The sequence below is a fragment of the Neopsephotus bourkii genome, unplaced genomic scaffold (genome assembly GCF_033783945.1).
Source record: "Neopsephotus bourkii isolate Nb327-2 ecotype Australia unplaced genomic scaffold, CSIRO-AGI_Nbou_v1 NB_1767, whole genome shotgun sequence".
NCBI lineage: Eukaryota > Metazoa > Chordata > Aves > Psittaciformes > Psittacidae > Neopsephotus > Neopsephotus bourkii.
Genome location: NW_026902241.1, coordinates 5,172,190 through 5,199,733, shown reverse-complemented (window position 1 = coordinate 5,199,733; position 27,544 = coordinate 5,172,190). Strand labels below are relative to the sequence as shown.

The window sequence follows — 27,544 nt, the reverse complement described above, 5'->3', positions numbered from 1 at the left end:
CTGAGGATAAATAATGAGTCTTTCCAGCTTGCACTTGACTGATTTTTATGAAGATAATAAATGAAATAAAATAGAATTACAATAATTAATTAGTTGTTCCTTAAGCTGGCAGGATCTGGGTTTCTAGATGTAAACAGATGGTGTTAGCTGAAGGTTGCTAAGGTCACATACGTGATTTATACCTTCTGCTTAACTTCATTAGAAAGTGTGTGTGTGTTAATATGAAGGGAAAAGGCATTCACTGAGAAGTAGTTATGTTCTGTTGCCTGAGCGTTTGTGAGCTATACAGTATTAATAATTTGTGAAACAATTAGAATCATGGAATAGTTAGGGTTGGAAAGGACCTTAAAATCATCAACTTCCAACCCCCCTGCCATGGGCAGGGACACCTTGCACTAAACCATATCATTGCAAGGATCAGACAAGCCTGGGGTGTTCAAGTGATCCTGTGAACCTCATCCATCTGATGAGCAAAATGGTTTTAAGTAATTTGGCATTTTGCTACCCATTCTTAGGAGCGGTTTTCTTCTATTATGGATGAAAAAAGCTCTTGTGGTGGAATTATTTGATTTTTGTGCCCTTGACCTTTAATCTTGGTCTTGCTTTCTGCTGCTTGTGTTCTAGAGTGCTTTTCAGTGTGTTGTTTAATGATCTGCATTGGTGATTCTTTTGTCCTGTTTTTGCCAGTTTACCTTACAGTTTACCTAGAATATGTGTCCAGTACTTGCAAAGAGTATTGCTGTAAGAGTGGGAGGGGACAATCCACAAATCCACAAACTTCAGTAGTATGTCAAAGTATAATTTGTGGTTCTGTGTTAATTTTGCAACACAGTTTTAATTAAAAACCAAGAGACCTATAAGGAGCTGAAATAGTTAAGATGATATCTGAAAAGCAATGAGGTTACAAGCACATTTTGCAGAACTTAAGCTGCTTGTTTGTGATTGTGTGATAAGAGGAAAAAACATGCATGGAATACCATTATATTTGTATGTGTCAGCAATATCCCCTAAAGCAAAATGAAATTTATTCTTGTCTTTTGCCATTGTAGGCTACATTCACTGAAAGCCAGAATATGGGCTCTGTCTGTGACTGATCTTGTGACTGTCTCTGTTGTTTAATTGCTTGCCACCTCCTTGGTGCAGGTTTTGTCCCTGTGACTAGTTCTCATCCCAAATGATGTACAGATACAGTTCTTGGTGTAAACTGAGAGGTGTTCCTGGTAGGCACTGTGGATAACAGTTTTGAAACAGAGATGAGCAAGGAAGAAAAAAGCTTTCCTATCAAAGTGAAATGCATGTGTTCTTTGCCTCTGGGACTGAAGATGCTCCTGGCTCCAGGCTGTTTACAAGAATGAGGCCCAACCATCTGCCTTGTGTGGGAGTATGTTGCAGCATCTGCTGTACATGTAGATACCTCCCTGGGTGTATGTACATCTTCTGTTGTAGGCAGCTGTCTCTAGTGGGTTTGCAGGGGCATGGAGGTAACTAGTGCAGTGTGCTGCTGCTGACTCCTCCAAAAAGGTGCTTTAGAGTTAGTGCTGCTTTTTCTGTGTTGGCTGAATGGAAACCTGATGCCCCAATTCAGTTTAGACTCTAAGGTAGCACCAGGTGAGTAGTGTGGTAGTGTTTCTAAGCTTTTCTTCTTCTGGGAGCTGAGTACCTGATGCAGGAGCAGGTAGCCTCTTCTCTCACTTACTAAAGTAATTTCCTTGTATCTCTGTTTGTATGGTTTTAATGATCAATTAGATCATCACCAAGTCTGTGTGGGTTCCTATGCCAATAGGAAGCTTGAAAATTTATTTTCTCCCTTGAGCTTTTGATCTCCTTGTATAAACTTGTCCCATTTGGATGCTGGTTCATGCAAAGGAAAAGCCCATTCTTAACTGCAGAGTTTTCATGGTTCTATAATATCTCTCAGTCCTAGGAGCAGGACCGCTTAACTGTTTTTTGTTTTGGTTTTGTTTTTTCTTTAGTCCTTCGTGTTTACATTTCTGCTGATCGTTTCTGAATGCTGGTGTGCGTCTGTATATTAGAAGAGAGGATAAAACTCTTTCAATGAAGTATCCTCTTTGGTGTTATCATGTTGTTTAAGTAGTTCTTATGACAAATTCAAATAGATAGTACTTTTGTCCTTTCCAGTTCCCTCTTTCAAACTACTTCTTATTTAAGAGCACTTGATAATGCATGGCAGGACAGCCAGGAATATCGGATGGGGTTGTGACTTGAATCTGTGATAACAGTGTTTAATATAGAATTGATTTGACCTCTCCAGGTGGAGTTGGTGAATATAGGAGGAACTGACATCGTTGATGGAAATCACAAGCTGACGCTGGGGCTGCTCTGGAGCATTATCTTGCACTGGCAGGTGAGAGGCGGCTGGGAGATCTCTTCCTTTCCAGGAATCATGCACGTTGATCTGCTGGAATTCTAACAAACCTTCCTAGGGTTCTGGTGGCAGAAAATACTGCTTCTATTTTGGGCTGGTAAATAAAGGCAGGCCAGTGTTTGGTTTCTGATCTCTGTCTATTGGCTGCCTCTTGTGATACGTATTCTCTTATGTGCTCAGTTGTATTCAGCCTCTCGATTTAGTTCCTGCTGGTGTTTAATTACAGAGAGGGTTTTCAAGCTGAAGCATTGTATTTATATTCCTTTCTCAAGGCTTTTATGTACTTCTGTTAACCGGTGTTTTATTATCTAGGTAGCTGTGTTGGACTTGCATCTTACATGCTGCTTTATAGGTTTGTTATTCAGTCTTAGAGGATGAATTTCGATCGTGGTTTATCCAGTTACCTGGGATGATCATCGAATTTGGCTTGAAGGGGATTTGGCAGATGCCTATGCATAGTACCCAAAGTACTTTTGTTAGCTGAGCAGATAGCCTCATCTTACAGAAAACCTGTGCAAACTGTATTTTTGGGGGTTGCTCGCTGATGGAACTGCAGCACGAGACAGTGAGAAATACTATACCTCATGCTTAGCGTAGGCAGCACAGGGGAGGATTATAACCTAACAGTAATGTTTCATTATTGCATGAAACATTACTGGTTCTTGTAATCAGTCTAGGGCACAGATGGCCTGGAGGCTCCTATTCCCAGATTTCACTTGAGGAGTTAGATTCATAGCTTTTCATAGGAAAGATAGTTTCATGATTTGTGAATACCAGGGAAGTGGAGAACGTGGCTGTAAGGTGTGGTTGCTGCTTTCTTGCAGGTGAAGGATGTCATGAAAAACATCATGTCAGATTTGCAGCAGACCAACAGCGAGAAGATCCTGCTGAGCTGGGTTCGGCAGTCCACGAGACCTTACAGTCAGGTCAACGTTCTGAACTTCACAACAAGCTGGGCAGATGGACTTGCCTTTAATGCTGTCATCCACAGACACAAGTAAGTAGTAAACATTTTATTTTAGACCTAGAGAAGTAAGCAGCTTTTTCCCCCATGTCTTCATGCTTGAGCATTTGACAGCTTCTATTTCAGTGTTTGTGTCACTGATTCATTGTTTTGTTGTTTGGTTTTTGGTGTGGGTTTTTTTTTTTGTGGTAACAATAACAGTAGAGGGATATAACCAGAGCCTTGCAAAGACTGGAGGCAAGGCAGCAGTGTAGCTCTCAGTTCCTGTACATGCATGCACATTTGCTAATTGAGGTGGATTTACATCCCACTTAGTATGCATTATACAGTGAATGTGTTGAACAGGTCTCTGCAGGGGGGGTTGACCACCTCCTTCCCCTGTACTTCCTTCCTCCTGCTCTCTCTCCTCTGCAAAAGGGAACATTTCTTCAGGCAGAGTTTGCCATATCGTTTTAGTAGGAAGATATAGAAGCTCCAAAAGGAAGGAATAAGTCAGCCTCTGTAGCTTTTCTTAGTTTTTGAGTATACCTGGCTTGAAAGACAATATATGCAGTTCTTTCAGGAGAACTGTTGAGCAAAAGAATCAAAAGGTAGTAGAATACTTCAGGTAGCTGTAGAGTATTCATTAGTTTGTTCATTGTACTTTATAAGGAATATTGTTAAAGCTTCTATGCATAGATCTTTTGTGTTCTTTCTGATTGTTGGAGAACTCTTCAGTAGTTTAAAGAAATCATCCTTACAGATCCCCATGAAACTTTCATGCCATATTTTTGCTTTCTTTTTTTAAAGTTTTTCTTTGAGATCTACCTCTGAGCAATCCATTCTCACCCAGCATACCTGAGAGGAGCTCAGCTCATTGCTTTGCATGGGATGACTGTTCTAAACCGTAAATAACCATCTTAACATGGTAATGGTATGGTAATTTCTAGACTTTATCCAGACCTCCTGGCCACCAGGTATCTGGCATGGCAGATGCTTAATACCCAGAATTTTTATGCCCAGCAGATACAAAGTGTTCGCAAAAGCATGTGCTGGTTTTGAACCTAATGTTCTCTGCTTTCAGGTGATCATCTGGCCTGCACTGGCTGAAGCAATAGTTTCTGTCACAGGCTCGCAGGCTTCAGGATGTGTTTGCCTTGACATACCTGTGTGCCTTGCAGGCCAGTGCTGGCTTATGTTTAGTTTTCATGGAAGCATAGGTTGTGCCTGCGCCATGCTGAGGCCTCCTGAAAGTTTGGAAGGACTGTTCTGCAAAGGCAGAGCAATACTAGCAGAAACTCTGTGGAGTTTCAGAAGTATTAACAAGTCCCTTCTCTGGATAATGTGGGCTATACTGATGGCTTTCATACCTGCATAATTGCCTGTGGATTCATAGCTCTGCTGCTGAACATGTGAAGCTTTGTGATGGAGACAGTGCCAGCTTTAGACACAAGTGAGACCTAGGTGAGCTGAGGGAAGCAGAAGTAGGTAGCAAAATTGCTTTCAAGTTGTTTGTTATCCTTAATGTCTTGTGACTGTGTTCTTGGGCTTTGTGGGATCTGAAGTCTGTGAGCTCTGCCCCTTTTTCAGAGCACTGTTAAGTAGCAAAAGCCTCTGCAGAAAAGTGTAGCTTGAGTAACTGTGCTTTCCTCTGGCTTCCCAAAATTTCTTGGTTACCTGGCTCTGCTGATCTCTGAGCCTTTTATTCCCTCTTCCTGGAGGCTTGGCAGCTGCATATCAGAATTCATCTTTTCTGTCCCAGGGCACCAACCCTTTAGCCAGCGAGGCACCATTTCCCCTACACTTCTGAGAAATCTTGAGCTGGGTTTAAATTTAGGTCAGCTTTGACAGAGAAGCTTTAAACAGCACTTGCAAAGAACAAGGGGATTGGGGCAGGCTGCAAAAGGACAAGAAAGCTGTTTAGCTTGCCCAGACAGTAGTGCTTCCCTGCCTTAAGGGTATTTTCAGTACTACTTTTTTAATTTAGCTTAATGTGACACTTCATCTAGGAGAATTTTTGTGGATCCCATTAAGAGGTTTATTCGTTTGCTTTCCTCCTTATGTATCTAGCAACAATTGTTAGCCGTGTTACCTCTTGGCTGTAATATCTAGTAACTTAGAAACACTTGCTATACTTAATAAAATTATATGAGGTAATAGGACATTTAGCATTTTACTGTGCTGGTCTCTTTAATTTCCTAATATTAGCTTAGGTCCTCTTTGAATTGAATGCTGCTCTTTGATAAGATTTTCTTGCTCATAGGTAAATAACTAGATTGCATTTCATTAAAATTTGTGTTTCTGTGTCAGTGTGCAGGTAGCACATGTACAGTATACTTACTGCAACGTGTTTCTCTTTTCCATGTTCACCCTACCTTCTGCTGGCTTCTTGCTTCTCAGACTTTGCCAGCTTATGGTTTTGCTGTTTCACAAAGTGTAGTGACTAGACAGATGTTAAAGCGATACTCTCAGGTCAACTTACAACCTAATTAAGTATTAAAAGAACTAAAGGCAATCCATTTTTTCCTCCCCAAGTTCTGTAAAATATAGAATTGATAACACTGTTTTAATGAGAAGCCACTATTACAGAGGAAAGGAAATATTTTAATTGCAGCTGCGCTGCTGTAGTACTGGGCTGACTGTGCCCTTTTGGTGTAGGTACCATTAGGAGGGGGCTCTGTTTGCTGGCCCTGTTTCCTGCTTCATGCTCTGCTGTTTGCCCCTGAGACCTGCCAGAACAATTTGGACACATAGCTAGACTGGAGATTTGGTTTGGGTAATGCTGCTGTGAGATGAAGGCTCCTGGCATTATAAATCGATCAGCTCCTCAGCCTGGTTTGCATGATGACTCTCATAAGCATTTGTAATGGGGTGCTTTTTAATGAGGGGAAAAAGGCCATGGGAAGGGTGAGTGAGCATGAGTGGAGACTGATGCTGCTTCTAGCTGTGATGGTCTGGGGTGGTTACTGAGCTGTGTCACAAGTTTGGAACGAGACTCTCCAGGGGCAGTGACTCTTGATTATCCAGCAGAGCCTGATGCAGAAAGCATGTACTAACGGTAATGCTGGGAAAGAAACAGTTGAAAAAAACTGGTTCTGGAATAAATCTTAAGCAGAGTTTGGTGATTTTCTAGTTAGTAATATTTAATGTCCTGTTGTAGTTGATGAGTGTATTTATAGAATACATGGAATGAAAGGTTGATGTTGTGGTGGACATGCAGTCAGTTAATTGATTTCTGCTTAACAGTTTCTCACCAATAAAAAGAAAACACGTATTTGTGTTTAGGCGTTTGTGTATGTGCACTTCTGTTTATTTTTTTATATGCATGTTTATCTTTAAATTACTTGGTCAGCTACCTTCATATCCATAACTTCATATTCTGCAAGGTATGGAATTTTTTCTTCAGATAGAATTCACTATTTCCTGCTTGTTTTTTCTTTTAGACCTGAGCTTTTCAGCTGGGATAAAGTAACAAAGATGTCCCCAGTTGAGAGACTGGAACATGCTTTCAGCATAGCCAAGAACCACTTAGGAATTGAGAAACTATTGGATCCTGAAGGTGGGATATGGTTATTTTACTGAAGTAGAAGCTTTTTTGATCTCTCTTGAAAGAAATTTCTTGTACTGACATTTGCTATGAATACGAATTCTAGCAGTTTTGTGCAGTGATTTTTTTTTCAAGTCCTTAAACTGCGGTTTAAAAGAGTGTAATTTGTAGGGTAAGAGTATGTCTGTGTGTGTATGCTTCAACTTCTTGAATATGGGGGTTCAGATTGACTTACCTTTCAGAGACAGTATACAGAAGGTGAAGGTGGTGCCCTGGCTTTGTTTTATTTTAAATAAGAGTTCTGTTGTGCAAGGGGCTGTGCTTCTTGAGAAGTGGAACAATAAAATGGAATATCTTAAGAGCTTGTGATCTTTTGTTGTTTATATATACATGCAGTAGCTGCTAGAGCTGTAAGTACTTAGAGGATAGGAATGCTTACTAGGAAACTTTTATGGCTCCTCTTTAAAATCCTTCATACTGACTTCAACATGTCAAACATGGTCTTTAAGTTAAAGCTTACTAAAGGCTACTTAAGACAAGAACCTGTGATTTACACTATATGTAAAATCTTGCTATTCTAAGTAACAATTTAGAAAAGCAGCATCTTCATTTATCTCTCCCCAATTTTATCTTTTTGATGCAGATGTTGCTGTACCACTTCCAGACAAAAAGTCTATTATTATGTACTTAACCTCTTTGTTTGAGGTCCTTCCTAAGCAAGTCACTATGGAAGACATCCGGGAGGTGGAGACTCTTCCAAGGAGATACAAGCAAGAATGTGAGGATGGAGAGTTCAACATGCAACAGGTGTGTTTGTCATCAAAGTTTGGCTGGCTTTTCTTGAGTTGTAATTTTAGCTGCTCTTCAGGCTTTGTCTGGAGAAGGCAGGATCACAATTGGGAAAATATGAAAAATCGTAGCATCTTTGTGATTAACTTCAGTTGTTCTTCCTTTTTCTTCTTTTCTGAATTGTTTACAAAATCCTGTGCGTTGAGGTATGAAGTTGTTTTTGTTATGCTTTTTCATCTACTTCTCTTTCTTATTTCTCTTAGCAAGGTGGGGAAGGTGGCCCAAGTAGCTGATTTTTGCCGCAGGACTTCTGGTGGTAGTGGTAGTTATGGGGTTTTGGGTGTGGGATCCATTCATTAGTGGTGACTGTGGCCCTTCTCATTAAAATGTATCCATTTAACATTATGTGAAGGATTAAAAGGGATCTTATGTTCTGTTTTTAGTATGATTTGGGAAGGCATCTTCTATGCACTTCTGAGACATCACCCTTCTCTTGCTGTCTAGGCTGTAGCACTTGAAGAGGAGCAGGGCAGTTCTAGAGCAGAGACTCCCAGCACGGTGACAGAGGTGGATATGGACTTGGATAGTTACCAAGTTGCTCTGGAAGAAGTTCTTACGTGGTTGCTGTCAGCTGAGGATGCATTTCGGGAACAGGAGGAAATATCTGGTGATGTTGAAGAAGTCAAAGAGCAATTTTCCACTCATGAAGTAAGCTTCTCTTGAAAATTCATTGGGTTTTTGATGTGTGCTGTTTCTTCCATCTTTTTCTAAATTAAATGCATCTCTAACTGAATGTGGTGTGGGTTTTCTTGTTCAGGTGTGTTTTGGTTTTGTTTTTCATTGTGGGTTTCTTCTTTTGGGGGTGGGGGGAAGGCTTAAGGATTTTGTTGTTTACAAATAATAGCTTCTTGAAAGTATAGTAGAAGATTTATTTCCTAAAAAGGTTTTAGGAGAACTTACAGTGAAACATGCTTTGAAACTTCAATGGTTTTTTTTTTATCAGCTTTCAATGGCTGTCTCACTGGTGTCTGTAATACAGAGACAGTCTGATCCAGTCTGATTCATGCTTCTCTGCTGCCAACTACTAAAAAGCCTGGTCAGCCTTATGTCACTTGCTGTTAAATGAGGGTAGTGTTGAAAATGTTAATCACATCAATTTAATTCAGTGGTCTCCCTGTCCATTTAACATAGTTTATTTCAGAAATATATGCTGTTGCTTCCAAATTATTCTGGTTTCCAAATTATTTTGCTTTGATTTTGTTCCAAGTCTGAACAAATGTTGTAATGATGCTAAAAGTTTCAAGTGTCATGTTAGATGCTTTAGTTTTATCCTGTGTCAGCTTACTGTGCATAGTTGAATTTAACATCTCAATGCTAATTGATACGAAGATTTTAATTTTTATGGGTTCTTTTGTTTGTTTGGGGTTTTTTGTTTGTTCGGGTTTTTTTTTTTTTTTTTTTTTTTTTTTACCTTGTGCTACAGTTTCAAACCCATGATCCAAAGGAAGAGGTGTTCTGGGTTTATAGTAAATATGTGAATCTTTAATGTTGTTAACTCATAGGGATCAATATGCTTTCCTATGATATATTTCAGGTCTTGCTTTATGTTATGTGGGCCATATGTAAGTTTATTTTCTTGGTGCATTTCTTCAAAGGCTCTCTTCTTACAAATGGCATTTTTCCAAGGTAGTCAGCTTTTTTGCTTCAATTATCTCTATTTTAGTGACTCCAGAACTTTTGTAGCTCATTGAGAATCTTCTATCATAGAGAGGAAGAGGTCTGCTATGCTTATGTATTTGATGATGCCAGCTCATTCTGTAGCACTATTTCAAATGTGACAATTTATTAGGACATTTAGAAATTCATAAACTCCCTTAGAATCTCATACATCATGGTGACATGACTGGTTGTACCATTTCCAGGGTTTTATGATGGAACTTACTGCGCACCAGAGCAGCGTGGGCAATGTTCTGCAGGCTGGAAACCAACTGGTGGCCCAGGGAAATCTGTCACCCGAAGAGGAGTTTGAGATCCAGGAGCAAATGCTGCTGCTGAACTCCCGCTGGGAGGAGCTCAGGGTGGAGAGCATGGACAGGCAATCCCGGTGAGTCATGCCCACAGCCTCACCTAGAGCTGCAAGACCAACCTCTGGTTTGTGACATGAAATCCACCTTTTTTATACTACCCAAGGTGAAATAAAAGAAATTACTGTAACTGGGTTTTTATTCTTATATAAAAGTATTTTGTGACTGTTATGTAAATGTGCCAGACTATATGCCTGGTATCTACATATAGTAGTTATGTAAACATGTGTTTAATATTGTTTCAGTAGTTTAAGTTCCTCAGTAAAGCATACAGTAGACATGGATAGCTATGTGTGTTTTACGCAACCAGAAAGCACTTAGAAGAATTTTTGCAGCCTGTGGTTTATTAAGTTATGAGCTGCATGTCAAGGGAGAAACTGCATTTTGTTGCAACCCTCAGCACAGGCTCTATTAGCAGCAAATTTCTGTTGCAATGAAGAATCCCTGATATAAATGGCATAGTTCATTAGCTTTTTGTTGAGAAAGGATACTTAGCTGTGTTCCTTAGCTTACTGGGGAACATTCTATTGGATGATAACTGGTTTATGAATGGCCTTGTGCCTTTCCTATAGGAGCTAGGACTTGGTCTTTTCCCTTGGCAAAACTATTTCTGAAATAATTCTACCTACGCTTCCCCCTGCAGCCTGCATGACATGCTGATGGAGCTTCAGAAGCAGCAGTTGCAGCAGTTGTCCGACTGGCTGACAGTGACAGAAGAGCGCATTCAGAAGATGGAAACTCAGCTCTTAACAGAAGATTTGGAGTCACTTCAAAAACAGCTGGAAGAACATAAAGTAAACCTTTTTGTCTGTTATGTAATACATATGGGAGAAGCATTTGAAAGATGTACAGTGGTGGGCTCCTTAGCTGATAAACTTGATTGCATCAGTAGTGATACCTGGCTGTGAGGCTGCATTTGATGTTTGGAGAAGGATGATGATGGGGTAGAAAGGAATTGGAAGTTTCTGGAAGTGCTTTCTTAATACTTGAGCACAGATGATTATAGCAGAAACTATTCTCTTCCTACTTCTTGTAGGAAGTGAAATCTGTAAAGCAAACCGTTACTCTCACTTCCTAGTGAGGCCTCTCCAGGTAAATTGTTGGTGTGAGGGACAGTATGAAACATACTGTGGACAAATTTGCCTTTAATGACCAGCAGGCATTGCCAAAGCATGCTGAAGACTTGCACATTAAAATAATGCAGGAGTTGAAACTATCAGGAAGGACCTCCCGGGTCACTGATTCCAGTCCCTGCTTTTACAGGGATTGCATCCTAAGGTGATCCATAGACTGTTCTCTGATGTGGTACAAAGTTTTTGAAGTGGTTTGTCTCTTAATTGAGTTTCCAAATGAGAGTTCAGCCTTTCTAGTCTGCAGTGTTGTGGGTTTTTTTTTTTTTTTTTTAAGGAGAAAGATGGCCTTTTGAGATGTGCCATGGTTGAAGATTTGGTTTTTTGTAATCACTGCTGAGGTTTGACCTTCTCCCCAGCATGGGACATATCTCACAGGGCAATAACTGTGGAGTATTTTTAGTCTGTATGATTTCCTGTGCTGCATTTGCATTCTTTCCTCTGTCTTCAAAGTCTGGGGTGTTTGAGGTGTGTTGTTCATGGAACAACTTAGGATATTCTAGGATGAAAAGTGATATTTACAGTATTGTAAAAGTATATTGATCTTGCAGAGATATTTCGGAGGTTGGCTTTAACCATGGAATCTGTTCTTCTAGAAATTGTATGAATACTTAAATCTGCAAGTGATTTAAAGCTTACTAGAACTGCATGCTTTCTGCAGTTTTCAGTTATTCTTTTTGAACATCATGATAGGTTACAGCACTGTTGATACTTGGAGAATTACATTGTCAACTATTAAAAGACAAGTGTTTGTAGTGATTTTTCCTTGTTTGACATGTTAAGAATAATAGAATAATTATTCTATATAATGATTATGGTTTTTTACATTAGAATAATGTTTCTTTTTATAGAAACACTTAAGCTCTCTTACCTATAACAATAGGTATATAGAAAGTCAATGTAGTTGTCATATGATTCTTCTAGTCAAGTGTGGTGCATGCAGCTTAAAGCACTCCTTTGTGTTTTCTGGCATTTTAACAGGATTGTTTTGAGTGCACTTCTAGCAGTTTTTGGCTTACATTTATTTAAACCGTGAAGTGATTCCCAGTGGTAAAATCTGCTTAACTGTTGAATCTCAAGTACTTTGCCACAGCAGTTGTGTTAGTCACTGTGGCCAAAACAGCAGACTGGCAAATGTAATCAAAGTTGGTAATCTCCGATTTGTTCTTCTAGAGCCTGCAGAGTGACCTAGAGACAGAGCAGGTGAAGGTAAACTCCCTAACACACATGGTTGTCATTGTTGATGAAAGCAGTGGGGAAAGTGCAACAGCTATTCTGGAGGAACAATTGCAGGTAAAATGTTGGAGCTCTCTTTTTTAAGTCTACTAGCAGGTGCTTAAAACTTCTGCATGTGACTGTATTCAAAGTTTTTCTATTCAAAGACTGTTTATTCTAGAAAAGTAATTTAGTATTTTTTTAAAGTCATCTTAAGCTAAATAATTTTTAAATTTGCTTGTGGTAGAACCTGCAGAAGCACTGTGGTGACTTTCACCTTAATTACTGATGAGTCACCCTGTGTTCCCACTGACTGGGTGGTTGTATAGTGGATCCTTTCAGCATTTTCATAAAAATGGGAAAATGCACAGTTCAACTCTTTAATTTTCAGTAGGAAGTCAAAATCTGTTGGGGAAATATATTTAAAGGCATGAGCACAATTTAGCTAGGGAGTGCTATTTGAAGTATTTTCCTGTTTTGGTCAGAAGTTAGACTGTAACCTGAAGTATAGGGAGTGTAAAACAGTATTTGTTGAAATAAAATTCATGCTACTTTGCTGGCTCCTTTTGAAGTCAATCACATAGCTCACTGACTTCAGCAAGAGCAGAGAGAAGGCCAAAGCTGAATGCCCTTGAAAGTTTTAACGTCCAGCTTTGTGCAATGCGACGGTGGTGATTACTGGCAAGGAGGTGGTTATAACGTAGAAAGAGGTTACTGTGAAGTAGAAATTATGCTTTTGAATATCTTGGTTTTGGGTTTTCTTGTGAGAGTTATGAGTGTTGATGAGTTTCTTGCTTTTGTAGAGGCTTGGTGAGCGGTGGACAGCAGTATGTCGTTGGACTGAAGAACGACGGGTCAAGTTGCAAGAAATTCAGCTTTTGTGGCAGGAGCTGCTGGAAGAGCAGGTTAGGAGCTCTTTAGTTACCCAGAGCGACTCATTGATTTGTGGACGGCAAAACCAACCAACCAAAAAAACCCAGAAGCCCTTTTAGTAGGCTTTAACAGCTCTCAGAACAAACCCTTGAAAAACTAGATTTTGTGTCAGTGTTTGGGCTCCCAGTGTTTCTTGAGGAGTAGAGTAGCTGTGCAGTGCAAGAGGAGTATTTTCTGAAGTTTAAGTTTGAAAGTTTAGAGCTCCTTATAAAATAATTTCCAAGGAAGCTTGCAAGATGGACAAGAAGTGGGAATATCCATGATAGCAAAATGACAGTGAATCACTAAGTGTTTGGTGGTTTGGTAATTACAGGAATTTTCCTAATTAAGGTATATGTGTTTCCAGCATGGATACATGTACACAATTGTGCAGTCAATTAATAAATAGACACTGTTTTCCAATTCAGTAGCATAAAACACTTGGTCAATATAGTGAAGCATGGAGCTCATCTATTCTTGCTGAGTTTAGACAAACAGTTGAAATATGAAGAAGATAGCATTGTGAGTTTTCTGCCTTGGTATCTCACATTTTACATATATATTTTAAATATACTGCTCAAACACTAACTGTTGGCATAAAAAATATGGTAACGCAACTGCATGCATTAGGTTTGCATGCCTAGTAGAGAGCTTGTTTTGTGTCTCAGCTTAAAATATTTGATGGCTTCTCCTTTGAAGTTTTACTTAAATAATTTTCTTAAATGATGGTATTTATCACTATAAGCTGTTTAAACTCTTCAGTATACACAGATCGTTTAGACATTTGAAAGAAGTAGAACAATGCTGATATAGCTGTTGCTGTCAGCTGCAGCCTGGATTCCTTGACAAGGTTGTCTTGTCTGCATTTTTGGAGTTGCTTATGTGTTTCTGCCTGACCCCTTCTATATCTATTTGCAGTATATTGATAAGCTGAATTTGCAGCTGATGTGACCTTGTTTTTGGTATGGATCTGAGATTCAGATTCTTGTTTATATAATGCCAAGTAACTTTATATGTATTTCTTTAAAATACTGTATTGGCATATGTGTACATACATACAGAAAATTGTGTGCTAACGTCTTCTGGCAACTGTTGGGCAAGATAAGTCTCTGAGTTGAGAAATAAGTATTCCTGAAAAATCTTTGCTCCATATGTCAAGATACAGACAGTTCCTCTCAGTTTGTGCTCTCAGTTTTGATGACCTTATGTGAACATGCTTCTGTCCACTCTGAATATTACACTGCAGTAAGCAGTGTCATCTGCTCTGTTGGAGATGCTTTGTGTTCATCTTTTTTTTAATTTGCACATAACTACTATAGAAGTGAAAAAAAAAAAATCTGTGTTTAATGTAGAATCTCAGATAACAAGTAATGAGGAAATAGTTTATTTTAGGTGGTTTAGATCAGCCTATGTTTGCATTCGTTCTTCAGCTATGAACAGTGCATTTATTGCTAACAGGTATAAATTACAGTTCTTTGTCCTTGAGAATTATCAAATGAGCTACAAAAATTGCAATTTGAAGCTAATGAAAACCTTTAATACAAACACTTTGTTAAGACAAAAGTAACTAAAACATTTAGGTACTATCATTTTCCATTTTGTCCAACCAGATGGAGAGATGAGCAGCAGTGATGCATAAGCCTTTTTGTGGCTGCCTAGAAAATTTTTGGAAACCACATTGCCAAGTCAACACAAATCTCACCACTCGGGAAACAAATTCCTCAGTCAGTGCCAGATATTTCTTAGCACTGTGATAATTATGTTTCAATTTTCTAGGGAGAGTTATCTTTGACTGCTGATTTAGCAGAAATTAATTGAATACACTGAAGGGTTTTAAGCTCCTCTTATGCATAAATATGTTGGCTGGAATACCAGCGTGATTTTTGTGGGGAGCATGTGCTGTTACAATTTTGTTTCTCACAGCCTTATGTCATTTCCACCACCATTATATTTGCTGTCTGTACGTTTTGCATATTGGTTTACATTGGCAGTGTAAACTGCCTTAACCCTTTGGCCCAAAAGTTGCTGTAGTCAGTTCTGGGACAATGCCAAAAACACACAGCTAGACTGAGAAGCCTAGTGGATGTTGTAGTGTGTTGTTCAGAGAACAAATAGGTCTGCCTTCCTGTATCATTTTATTTCCTTAAAGGCAGAGGCATACCAGTGTGCCAGTGGCTGTGCAACTGAGTGGGATAGAGAGCTGAATACTCTACTCTGTGGAGGTGGCTGTGCAGCAGCATCAGTATGTTGCAACATAACGTAAAATGCATAAAATCCCTCCTGATACCTGATGCCAGTTATTGCTGGAGTTCCCATAGTAGTGCTGTGTGACTGAAGAGAAGTGAGACCCAGGACAGCTTTCCAAGAAAAAAAGTGGAAAAACTTCAAGACCCCTGAGTTTGTGCCAGGCAGAGCAAACCACTCCAGCTAATGGATAGTATTTGCTGAAGTTATTTTGCAATTGGATGTAGGTACAGTAAGCTACAGTCATTACATCAGTAAACAGTACAAATTTAGACTAATTAATATCTGAGTCTTTGACTGATGGCCTAGACTAAGAGCTCTGAGTTATCAGTAGTGTAGCTTCTGTGAGAAAATGTTTGTAATCACAGAGGAAGAAGGGTGAAGAACAGAAGAAATTGTATCTACTATTTTGTTATCTTTAACTGTAATATAAGTCCTACATCAGCTTTATGCTGGATATGTGGTTACTATAAATAACTGTGTGCGTGTGTGCACTCTGATATGTTGAGAAATGGTTTTGTTGAAATACTTTTGGTGGAAAGTACTATTTAGTACTCTGATCTGGTATTTCCCTCCTTCTACTCCCTTTAGTGTACTATTTTTGTGAATGGCAAGTGAAATAGAAAGACTGCAGAACTGTCCTTTGCATGTAGAGATCTTAAAGAAAGAGTTATCAATAGGGGTTTGACAAACTTGGTGTTTTCTTGCTCGTTTTTTCTTGTGATCTGCAGTGCTTACTGAAAGCTTGGTTAACTGAGAAAGAAGAGGCTTTGAGTAAGGTCCAGACAAGCAACTTTAAAGATCAAACAGACCTGAGTGTGAATGTTAGAAAACTAGCGGTGAGTATCTCTGTCCTGCTTTACCCTGTCAGATCTCATAGATTAAATGAATGGCAAATTACCAGTTTGACGCCAGCAGGATCTGTGAATGCATGACACTTTGGAAGCCGGACCAATGTTCTCTCCTTGCCCGATTCTTTCACTTTAGTTTAAAAAACCAAACATGTACAGCTTGCTCCATGGTTATTCCATGTTGCTGTGCCAAACTTTGGAACAGCTATCTGGGATTTTTGACAGGGTTTTTTGGGGGCTTCGTTTGTTGTTTGTGTTTGGTTTTGATTTTGTTGGATTTTTTTGGTTTTGTTTTGAATTTTTTTTAATAGTGTTACTTGTAACTCAGCTAATAATATGTGACTTAAGAGATGCTGCTGATTGCTACAGGAGCTGTTTCAGCAATGTGCTCTTTTTAAGAGTGTTAGTGCTTTGTTACACAAGGGAACTGTTTTGAAACCTATGATGAATCTGACTAGGGTAGTATATTCCCCCGCCCCCACCATGGAATTAAAAGCTAAGAGGCAGCATAATACTTGATGTCATCTTTTAATGTTTTCTTTTAATTTCAGATTTTGAAAGAGGATATGGGTATGAAACGGCAAACACTAGACCAGCTGAATGAACTAGGTCAGGATGTGGCCCAAATCCTTGGGAATGGCCCAGCATCGAGTAAAATTGACCAGGATCAAGAAGAACTAACTCAGAGGTGGGACAGTTTGGTTCAGAAGCTAGAGGATTACTCTAACCAGGTACCTAACAAGGCCTCGTTACTTTTTAGTTTAGATATCTGTGTGTATGCAAATGTCACTGATACTGTCAGAAAAGTTATCCAGGCAAGTTCTTTGTACCAGGCTAGAGAAGTAGGTGAGTGCTCTTCCACATGGGGCTGACTTTATTTGCTGATAAAGCTCTCTGCATTTTTTGGTCTTCGAAACCCCAAGTCGTTAACCTGACTAGTACTATTACTCCTTTCTCACACAGATTAAGCTTCATTTTTCTGATGAATAAAGCAGGCTTCCCATGTATTATCAATCAGCACAAATGCCTTTAAACATTGTAAGAGTGCTGGGACTGGATTAAATCTGATACTAAAAGAAAGCAAAGACAAAACCCAAACCCCAGAATAGATAAATAAATGGGAGTCATACAAGCATTTATGCTCTGTGAGTATGATTTCTCATCTGTTGAAAATAGAGTAGTTGTTTGTTTGATGTGTAATGATTATAGCCAAGCTAGATGGTTAAATGTTTATTTTAGTATTTTGAGTGTTTGGGAATGTTTTTGTTTAGGCAGAACTCCCATTGGCTTCTGTGAGAATTTTAACAGTTTTATGACTCATATGTCCCTTTTTTTTTTATATTAAAATGTTAATATGGTGAAGGCTGTGGAACTGATTCATGATCCACTTAGGGTAGAGTGAATGGCTGGGAAGAGATCCTTTTCAGCCACATGGCTTTAATTTGTTCTTGTGTTTGAGTCAAAGCACCGGAGAGTGCCAAATCCTGTCTTCATCCTTTCACTCCCCCTAAATATCAAGCACATACTTAGAACTTATGGCTTGATTGCTCTGGGACTTACTTTATAACCCATTAAAGAGGTTTTCTATTGACCTGAGTGACTTTTTAGGTTAAATCCACTGTGTATCAGCTCTTTCTGGGATTTAGGCTTGGTTTCATGGGCTATGAGTATAAAATACAGAATTGTGTATATATATATATATATATAGTATAAAATATATGTATTATGTATATGTATGAGTTTAAAATATAGACTAGATCTCAAAGGATCTTGTTTCTTTCTGTGAACCAAGCAATTATGAAAGAAAACGGATATAATGCTTATTTTGCTCATGTTAGTTCATGTGGACTAGCATGAAAATCTAGTGAGCTGAAAACTTTGATGCCTGGCTCCCATCCATAAAAGGTGTGGACAATGAACTTTTTCTCTGAAATGTGTCTCTGATGAAGGTCCTTCATGACACCTAGGTGTGGTCATTCCTAGGTGTGAACGAATGGGCTTTTATGACTGAGGAATAAAAGGAACTAAGCAGTTTGTGTTTAAAAATGGCATTGAATTCTTTTGCTGAATTTTTTTGTATAGGTAACTCAAGCTGTAGGAAGCATAGGGATGTCACAAGTTTCACAGAAGACTGCAGTGGAAACACCACTGAAGGAACAGGTAGTGGTTAAACAGTCCAGACAGGAGTTGCCCCCACCACCACCCCCAAAGAAAAGGCAAATCCCAGGGGACAATGAAGCAAAGAAAAAGTAAGTATATGTCACTGAAATTTTCCCTTGCTCACTAGATACCACATGGACTCACGACTTCTGTTCTTAGCTTTTTACATAAGTAAGGAATACTTAAGTTGCCATTGTGAGTTTGGGCTTGGGGAACAGGAAGGGAATGTTACATTCAGTCTTGTTTTTAGAGCAGCAGAAAGCCTGCAGCTTACATTAATTTCAAAGGGAAATCGGTGTTCTGTTTCTCAAAAAATACAAGTATTCAATCCTTTGTACTTCAGGTCCTTTGCTGAAAGATAGAATTAATTATATTTACTTTCTTTTGGAAAAACATCTTCTCATCTTTAGTTAAAAAGTGTTGTGAAAGTGCCAAGTATTTTGATTTATTTATTATTTCTTTCGATTCTCCATAAAATATATGGAGAAATGGGAGAAACGGCACAAAAAAAAAAGGCTTAGAAACCTATTCCATCTCCTTCATATTTAGTACCAACATTAATATTGCAGTGATGTTTCCTTTCACAAGTGTACCTAGAGTGGCTAACTGACTTGCCTGCATAGAATAAAAGAAGGGTTTGGGTTGGAACGGACCTTAAAGATTATCTAGTTCCCTGCCACAGGCAGGGTCACCTTCCACTAGACCAGTTGGTGGGGTTGGTGTGTGCACATGGGTGTCCCAGGGCAGTAAAGCAATTCAGCAACTCACCTGTCCGTTTTCCCTGCGTGTCTTGTGAGTTGTAGAAATTATTTTAGACTTGGAAAGCAAAAGTGATCTGATCTGTTATCACAGTTTTCCTATGGTTCACGCTGCATTAAGGACAGGGTCACTTAAAATAGGCTAAACATGCTGATACTTTTGGCTGATCCCAGTTGCTTATGTTAAAACCAACAAATAGCCAGGAATTAGGATTTTGCAGGTTTTCCCATGAAAGCTTTGAGAGACCCTCAGGTGCTTTTGCATTTGTTGGTGGGTTGTTACTCCATGTTAGGATTTACACTGATTAAATAGCATGATTGTATTGTTGTCTGACTTGTGGTCTATATAGAATATCTGACCTTCTCTAAAGTTATGCACAATATTGGTTAATTTGGGAGTTGGGGCTTTTTGGTTGGTTCTGGGTTTGCTTGCTTGTCTGTTTTTATTTTTTGATGGTGTCGAGTTGTAGCTTAGTGGTTTTAGGCGTGTGTTAATACAGACACAGTCACTGTAGCCAAAAATATTAAGCTATAAGCTAATCTTTAGTCACCTGAGCATTCAGAAAGGTTTGTCTACTGTCACTGCCATGAATGTATAAGATGCTAGCTTTTTCTTCAGACTTTTACAAGATCTAGAATGGTTATTTGTCTTGTCCCTGATGTTTAGTTTATTACTTTAAAAATGATCAGTATTGAGAGATCTCTTTTGTGACTTATGAAAGAAACAGTAATCGTTTGCATGAAGATACATATTAAAAAGTTAAGAAATAAATTGCACCATGCATTCTCAATTTGTTCCTAAAGGTTAATACCATGGACTTAATTATTACTATGGCAGGTTTTGGAAAGTCTGTCTCTGTCCTACTGCCTGTGAGTAGTAACAATATGAGAAACATAAATCTTGTGTGCAGCTGTACTGTTTTGGAATTGAGTAACATGCTGAACTTTCACACTGTCTTAAAAATCAGAAGTGCTACTGAATAGGAAAAAATGACCAAAAAAATTTGTCTGACCTTTTAAACCAGGTTTGATGCTGAAAGTGCTGAGCTCTTGAACTGGATTTCAAAATCAAAATCTGCCATTCAGGCCACAGACATCAAAGAGTACAAGAAGATGAGAGAGACTTCAAACATGAAAGAAAAACTGAAGGTAAAACGGGGAGATAGTGTTCCAGTGAATAGTATATTTTGTCTCTAAGCTGGCTGTCAGCTGGAGGTGTGAGCTGATCCACACGCTTTGTGGGGATTAAGTCTGTTAGTTAAATAGTTTCAGAACTGGGCATATACAGAAATCTGACTAGCTGGACACAAATTTTTTGCTGGTGTTGAGTCCACAGGAAATTTAAAAACATCTTACAGAATTCTCCTTTGGAGTTCTAATAAATGTCTGTCTTCAGGATTAGTATCTTTTCCACTAAGCAGCAATGTTTTGGTTTCATGTTTCACAGCTGGAGATGGGCTTGACTGACACCATTTCTGTAATTTTGGCAGAGATGGAGCAGTAGGTTGCTCAGAGACTCCTTAAATCATGCTGTGACACTGTACACACTGTGCAGATCCAAAGGGGTCCAGTGTTATAATGTTTGGTCATGTTGTTTGCCCGACTAATTTTTGAGAAAACCTGAGAGTTACGACTCATGTATGATATTACTGACCTGCAAGACAGAATATATAATTTTACAGTATCCTGTGAAATCCATGAAATAGTTATTTCATCTTTTATTCCTCCTGTCTCAGGAATATATTCTTGCCTTTTTTTTGTTCCATGAGCATGTTTTGCCAATGAGGGCTGAGCAGGCTTTGCTAATAAAGCCTTAGTGGAGCATTAGCTGGACCTGAACCTGTTCTTGAAATCAAAGACAATACTTAAAAATATCTATAAGGAGACTCCTTCTCAGTGGTGTAGTACAAAATGGTGCCAGTAGGAATGTTTGGAATGGCAGTGCTGGTGGAAATAAAAACCCAAACAACCCTTCCAATAGTTTGTTTATAGATCTTTCTGAATGTTTGTAGCCCTTTAAAATAGGCTCCAAAATGAGCACCAGGTTCCCATGAACAGAGCTGCTTTTAAATGGTCGGGTTCTAAGTGGGTAGGACAATGTTTGTTCTTCCTAGCTATGCATATAAATGTATGCTGCCTCTGAATTTGCCATAATAAGTCTAAAGCAGCGTAATGACCTGGGGCATTAGTTTGGAAAACATTTGAGTTTGGAGATACTTTGTTCTAATCACAGAGGATATTAAAGTTGTGGCCTTGTGGACAAGGAACTTATCTTTCCTCTGTGGGTGTATTATACCCATTGGCTCACACAGGAACATTCACAAATACTTATGACATAAGGGAGGAACTTCTTCCTCTAAAAATCTTGGTAATCGCATATAATTTCCTTCACCATTTCCTTATGAAAGAGAATGAAGCACTATGAGTGGATTACTAGTGTGCTATAGTTCTTGTTATCTGGTCTTGTAGAGAACAGCTTGTTGTTCCAATCTCAGCAGAAGTGAAGGGACTATTTAAAAACGTCTTTTTTTCCACTGGTTCATGTTAAATAAATTCTAATTTTTGGTCACAAGTGACTTGTTTCAGCTGGTGTCCCAATTCTGATTTCACACAGCAGGATTGTCCACCATTTCATTCCTGCTGCTGCAGTACTAGTTTCTTGCTTTCCTGGTACTTGAGAGAACTAACTCTTTTTACATTTGTTTTCTGAGCAAACAGAGCTAACATGCATCTTAGAAGGTGCTGTATCTAAGAAAACTGGAATGTGTTTTCGATAGTAGTGGCAAAACACATTTTGGGTAGTAGTGGGAAAACACATGTTACTGGGGTGGGTGGATATGTGTCAAAAAAATCTACCTTTTACGGTACTCTTTTGGGGTTCATTTTGTAGGTGATTGAAAAAGAAAGAGTTGAAAAAAGCCAAAAGTTAGATGAACTGAACCGAAGTGGACATATTCTTTTGGATCAAATGGGAAGGGGTAAGCAACTTGAAGGTTTTTCTGTTTTGTGATTTTAATCACATGGGTTTCTTGGAAATAATACTGAAATATGCTATCTTCAGTTAAGCATCGCAAAATGTTCCTTTCCTCTCCCTCCATTTTCTCTCCTTCAGAGACACTGGGTATTGTTACTGTTGCTAGTTATTGATGTGTGTTTTGTTTTTACTTAGGCTTATAGAAAACCAATATTCTTTGTTTAATGTGTGTGTGTTCATTGCAGTCTTTTAAGGGTTATTTTTATTGAAATAGAAATAATTTCTTAAAATGGCAGTAACATGATTTTTAAGGGGAGGAGCTGGTTTAATTCTAATTTTGTGGCAATTTTAAGTGTAAAATTTTAAAATATAACTGCCCTGAAGTGGAAATTTTGAACCCAAATTTAGCTTGATAAATGTGTGTATATCTTTTTATTTGTAGCTTGCTTTATTTTTGTAACAACTGTCAGTATGTTTTGATGATAATAGTCACAATTTATGGCTCAAAGGCAAGAGAGAAGCCTTTGAGCCATAAGAAAATGGTTGATTGCCAATTAAAACACTTATCCCTGGAAACATATAATTAACATCAGTGAAAGTTGAATCTTTAGATCTTGCCAAAATCTCGCTTCATAATGTGACAAAACTTCATCAGTGAAATGCAACTTTCTGCATAAAAGAGCTGTTCATATCATCCAGAGACAGTCTTTTAGATCTGCTATGTACTTGGCTTCTGGTGACATTACTATGACTTGGTAGCATTCAGACAAGTGAGAAATTGGTATCACTGCACTGCATTTCAGCAAAGCATTTGACACAGTCTCCCACAGCATCCTCGCAGCTAAATTGAGGAAGTGTGGTCTGGATGATCGGGTAGTGAGGTGGACTGTGAACTGGCTGAAGGAGAGAAGCCAGAGAGTTGTAGTCTATGGGGCCGAGTCTAGTTGGAGGCCTGTATCTAGTGGAGTGCCTCAAGGGTCGGTACTGGGACCAGTATTATTTAATATATTCATCAATGATTTAGATGAGGGAATTGAGTGTACTGTCAGCAAGTTTGCTGATGACACTAAGCTGGGAGGAGTGGCCGACACGCCAGAAGGCTGTGCTGCCATCCAGCGAGACCTGGACAGGCTGGAGAGTTGGGCGGGGAATAACTTGATGAAATATAACAAGGGAAAGTGTAGAGTCCTGCATCTGGGCAGGAACAACCCCAGGTTCCAGTATAGGTTGGGGAACGACCTGTTAGAGAGCAGTGTAGGGGAGAGGGACCTGGGGGTCCTGGTGGACGACAGGATGACCATGAGCCGACACTGTGCCCTTGTGGCCAAGAAGGCCAATGGCATCCTGGGGTGTATTAGAAGGGGGGTGGTTAGTAGGTCGAGAGAGGTCCTCCTTCCCCTCTACTCAGCCCTGGTGAGACCGCATCTGGAATATTGTGTCCAGTTCTGGGCCCCTCAGTTTAAGAAGGACAGGGACAGAGTCCAGCGCAGGGCAACTAAGATGATGAAGGGAGTGGAGCATCTCCCTAATGAGGAAAGACTGAGGGAGCTGGGTCTCTATAGTTTGGAGAAGAGGAGGTTGAGGGGTGACCTTATGAGCGTATATAAATATATAAAGGGGGAGTGTCACGAGGATGGATCCAGGCTCTTCTCAGTGGCAAACAATGATAGGACAAGGGGCAATGGGTACAAACTGGAACACAAGAGGTTCCACTTAAACTTGAGAAGAAACTTCTTCTCAGTGAGGGTGACAGAACACTGGAACAGGCTGCCCAGGGAGGTTGTGGAGTCTCCTTCTCTGGAGACATTCAAGACCCTCCTGGACACGTTCCTGTGTAACCTTATCTAGGTATTCCTGCTCCGGCAGGGGGATTGGACTAGATGATCTTTTGAGGTCCCTTCCAATCTCTACTGTGTGATACTGTGATATTGACCAGCATCCCTTTTGGGAAATACTGATTTCCACTGGATTTCCCAATTGTCGTGTTTTTTCCAGCCAGTCCTTTTGCCTGGATGCCCCGATCTGCTAAGCATCTCCAATCCTCCTCTCCTTGCCTAATGCAGCTGAAGCTTTTTACAGTGTGTGCTGTTGCCTTGAAGCTGGTGGCTGGAAGCCACTGATTTAATGTGGAGATTGGGTTATAAAAATTAGTAGCTGTTCCTTGTTTTCAACCCTGGACAGAAATTCTCCCTCCCCTGTCTCTCTTTTATAAACCTGTTCAGGTGTAATAGGTCATGTCTATGAAACCAGTATCTGTTGATCATAATGAGAAATACATAGTTCAAAAACTGCTTTGTATCAGCAAAAAAATAGCATACAGAAATTGCTTCCTAATTATCTACCATTGTAAAGTTTGGGATCTATAGAAAATAATCTACAGCCCCTGGCTTTGTTCAGGTCAGCTAGTATGTTTTGTCCAGCTCAGAATGGCAGTCCTTCTCTCCAAATCCAGGCCAAGCTATGCCTGTGTGGAATAATGCACAGCACTGGCAACCATTTTTGTCTTGGAGCGTGTACAAGGCCATGCCATAGTGGCAGTGGCCTATCGTCGCATGCATGCTCCTCATACGCGGCTGGTTGCAGCTGCTGTGCTTCTGTATTATAGTTGTGCCAAGTGTATGGCCAGTGTTAAGCACAGCGAGGACCTACAGAACAGAGCCTTCAAGCTCCCTTGTTCCAGCTTTTGCTGGCTGACTGCCTTGACCAGAGCATTGGGCTCCACTTATGCTAAAGGAGTGCAGCAAAAATCCCTCCATGTGACTCTCCAATCTAAATGACAGAACTGTTAAGTTCAAATGACCTAAATATGCCTTATATAAAGTGGGTAGTATCTTGAAAGAGAATCTGCATCAGAAACTTGCAATGGCAAGAATGTACATAGCAATGAAATTTCTTCATACGTAACGGAATTGTTAGTTACTTCTGACACTTCAGGAAATAAACGGAGGAGGAATGGCTGGGAGGTCTGTTTAATTCTGCCACTGCATCCTCAAGTAATGCATTGATTTGTCAAAAAGATGGTGTAGAAAGTGCTTCATGTACTTGCTGTGAGTGAGAAACAACCTCTTGTTTTCTTGTGTTGCTTTTTTGCTGTTCATATTAGTCATGTCTGCATTTCTCCCTCTGACTCCCAGGCTGACAGGATTTCCATCTACCTTTTCAATGAATTTATTGTTCCCTTCCATCTTACTGCTTTCCTTTTTCTTTGTGGAGTTTAGAATAGTTTCAACAAAAAAATAATTCACTGGAAGCTTCCTTAAAGCTTATTTTACGTAATTCTACATTATCAGCATTTAGACAAAAATCTTGATGGTCAAGAGTCAGCTCATTGTTATAAATTCAAAAGTTATCAAAGGGAAAGAATGGAAGTGCTATATTGTGCTCTATTTTACTATTAATGTGGAAATAAAAAGTGAAAACACTTAATAATGAATACAGTTTTATGGATAGTGTACTTGGGATCAAAGTGTATTTGAAGAGAGGAAAGGTTAAATGCCTGTTAATCAAAATGTGTTGCAGTTAATATAACAATAACTTGTATAATCTTTTTAGAAGGTCTTTCTACAGTGGATATAAAAACTGTGATGGAGAAAATATTGTTAGGCTGGAAAGACGTGGTTCAACATTTGGAAGAAGTGGATAGAAAGATAAAGTACCAGGAAGATATAAATGCATACTTCAAGGAAATGAGTGATCTTGAAAAGACTGTAATTGAGAAGGATGGCTTGCTTAAAAATTACGCTGCTTCAGCATCCCAGCCCTCAGCAGTCCTCAAAGACTTATGTCAGGTAAGTCTGGTGAAACTTGTTAATTTTGATTAGAAGCTGTTAGGAGCACAGAATGCCCCAGGGGAGCTTAGCCTAGTCAGTAAGGTAACTCAGAATTTGAGACGTCTAGGGCACCAGATTTGAGTGGAAGATTTTGGACCCTGTGTCACAGGAGTACTTTAATGTTCTTGCCCTAGTACTGGGGAGGAGCTGTGCTGCAGTAGCTTACTAAAATCTTTGTGTTATTGAGGCAAGTGAGATATGATTTTGTTTTTAATCTTTCACAGCGAGACTTGACTCATCTTGCAAGCCTGGGTCCACAGTTGGAATACCTGAAAGCCACCTGCAAGACACTCACCTCTCAGCCCATGCCTCCGAAGTTCATTCAGGAGAGCTTGAATAACTTTCTTGAGCACTTCAAGTTGACTCGTCAGAAACTAGAGGAACGTCACCAGCAGCTGCAGAAAGGTAAAATGAATATATATGTGTGTGTCTGTGTATACATACATATGTATATTTTGAGTTGATGGAAGCTCACTGAATTCTAGTAGCGTTTTACTACTGATTCTGGGAGGCTTTGGGTTAGGCTGACAAAATCTTTCTGTTCCCTAGAAGGATATTTGTGTGACCTCCTCTGTGCACGCTACAAACTATACTGTTCCATGGTATTAGAAGTCATTATGCAAGGATGCAACATTCCTGAATCTACATTTAAGGAACTGGCAAAATATATTTAATGTGGATAATTTATTCTGAAAAGCTGTGTATCTCTGGCACTTACAGAAATAAATAATAATACTGGAAATAAAAAAAAGGAAGATTAGGAGAACCTTGTAAAATTGAAGTGCACATGTGAAATTTATTCTTTTTCATAGATGCTTTGAGCACATTAGTCATACATAATTCCTTTTGGAAATTTCATCTTTGAAGTGACTTGGAATCTGGCTTGCTTTTCAGGCACTTTTTGCTTTGGTTTTTGTTGTGTTAAAAATTTCATTATGAGCATTCAAACCAGTCATGCTGGCTTCTAAAGGATTTTAAATGTAGTGCACAAAATATGTAGCTCTGTTAATATTTTATAGCTGAATAGCAAGACCACAGATCTATAAGGATATTTTTTCCTTAGTTCTCATTTTGTTTCTGAGGAATTGAAGGAAGTGTTTTGCTAACAGCCCCAAATGGAAGAGCATTAATACTTTATTCTGTGTTTAATAAAAATAGGCTCAGTTACTAAGTTGTTAGGCCATTTATGTAATGTGTTGCATCAGGCCTGCATATTTTGATTATTCATACAGAAAACTGTATGAATAAGGTATCTGTCTGCTATGCTCAAATTATAGGGTATGCTTTCATGCTTACTGTGAGGAATGATTATTTTATGACTGTTCTGAGTTCATATACTTTTGAATAATTTTATTGCTATTGTCTGTTCTGGTAATGATTACATGATGTGACAAAATACTACTTGTTTTTTTTCATGCCATACATCAGTTGAGGCATTACTATCATGTTTGAACTAGTCATAAAAGCACCTTGCATAGTGTTGTATGTCAAATTTGTATTTGTGTGGGTTTTTTGAATGATCATTTCTCTGCAGATTGTGTATTGATAAAGAACAGAAGGAAATTTCATTTCAGGCTCTAAGCTGTTTATTTACAACACAGCTTGAATTAAAAGAACTTCCAGAGCCATGTAATTGAGAGAAACAATTGGTGGTGTCACTTGAGAATTTGTGAACCTGGCAGGCTTTGACTGACAGAAGTCTGTTCCTTTTCATTGCTCTT

At 39.1% G+C, this 27,544-nt stretch overlaps 1 protein-coding gene across 4 annotated transcripts in view; it reads left to right on the top strand.

Moving 5' to 3' along the window:
* UTRN (utrophin) overlaps positions 1-27,544 on the top strand; it is a 369,401-nt gene that overhangs the window by 74,913 nt on the left and 266,944 nt on the right. For 3 of the 4 annotated variants that reach the window (XM_061378712.1, XM_061378711.1, XM_061378710.1), the window contains exons 5-20: positions 2,273-2,365; positions 3,211-3,383; positions 6,773-6,888; positions 7,520-7,683; positions 8,170-8,373; positions 9,588-9,769; positions 10,393-10,543; positions 12,053-12,172; positions 12,898-12,999; positions 15,982-16,089; positions 16,653-16,832; positions 18,184-18,350; positions 20,045-20,168; positions 21,910-21,997; positions 25,546-25,781; positions 26,048-26,228. In XM_061378712.1, coding sequence (XP_061234696.1) covers positions 2,273-2,365; positions 3,211-3,383; positions 6,773-6,888; positions 7,520-7,683; positions 8,170-8,373; positions 9,588-9,769; positions 10,393-10,543; positions 12,053-12,172; positions 12,898-12,999; positions 15,982-16,089; positions 16,653-16,832; positions 18,184-18,350; positions 20,045-20,168; positions 21,910-21,997; positions 25,546-25,781; positions 26,048-26,228 — 2,389 coding nt within the window. The remainder of the gene's footprint in view (positions 1-2,272; positions 2,366-3,210; positions 3,384-6,772; positions 6,889-7,519; positions 7,684-8,169; positions 8,374-9,587; positions 9,770-10,392; positions 10,544-12,052; positions 12,173-12,897; positions 13,000-15,981; positions 16,090-16,652; positions 16,833-18,183; positions 18,351-20,044; positions 20,169-21,909; positions 21,998-25,545; positions 25,782-26,047; positions 26,229-27,544) is intronic. The other variant, XM_061378713.1, reaches the window with a different exon arrangement.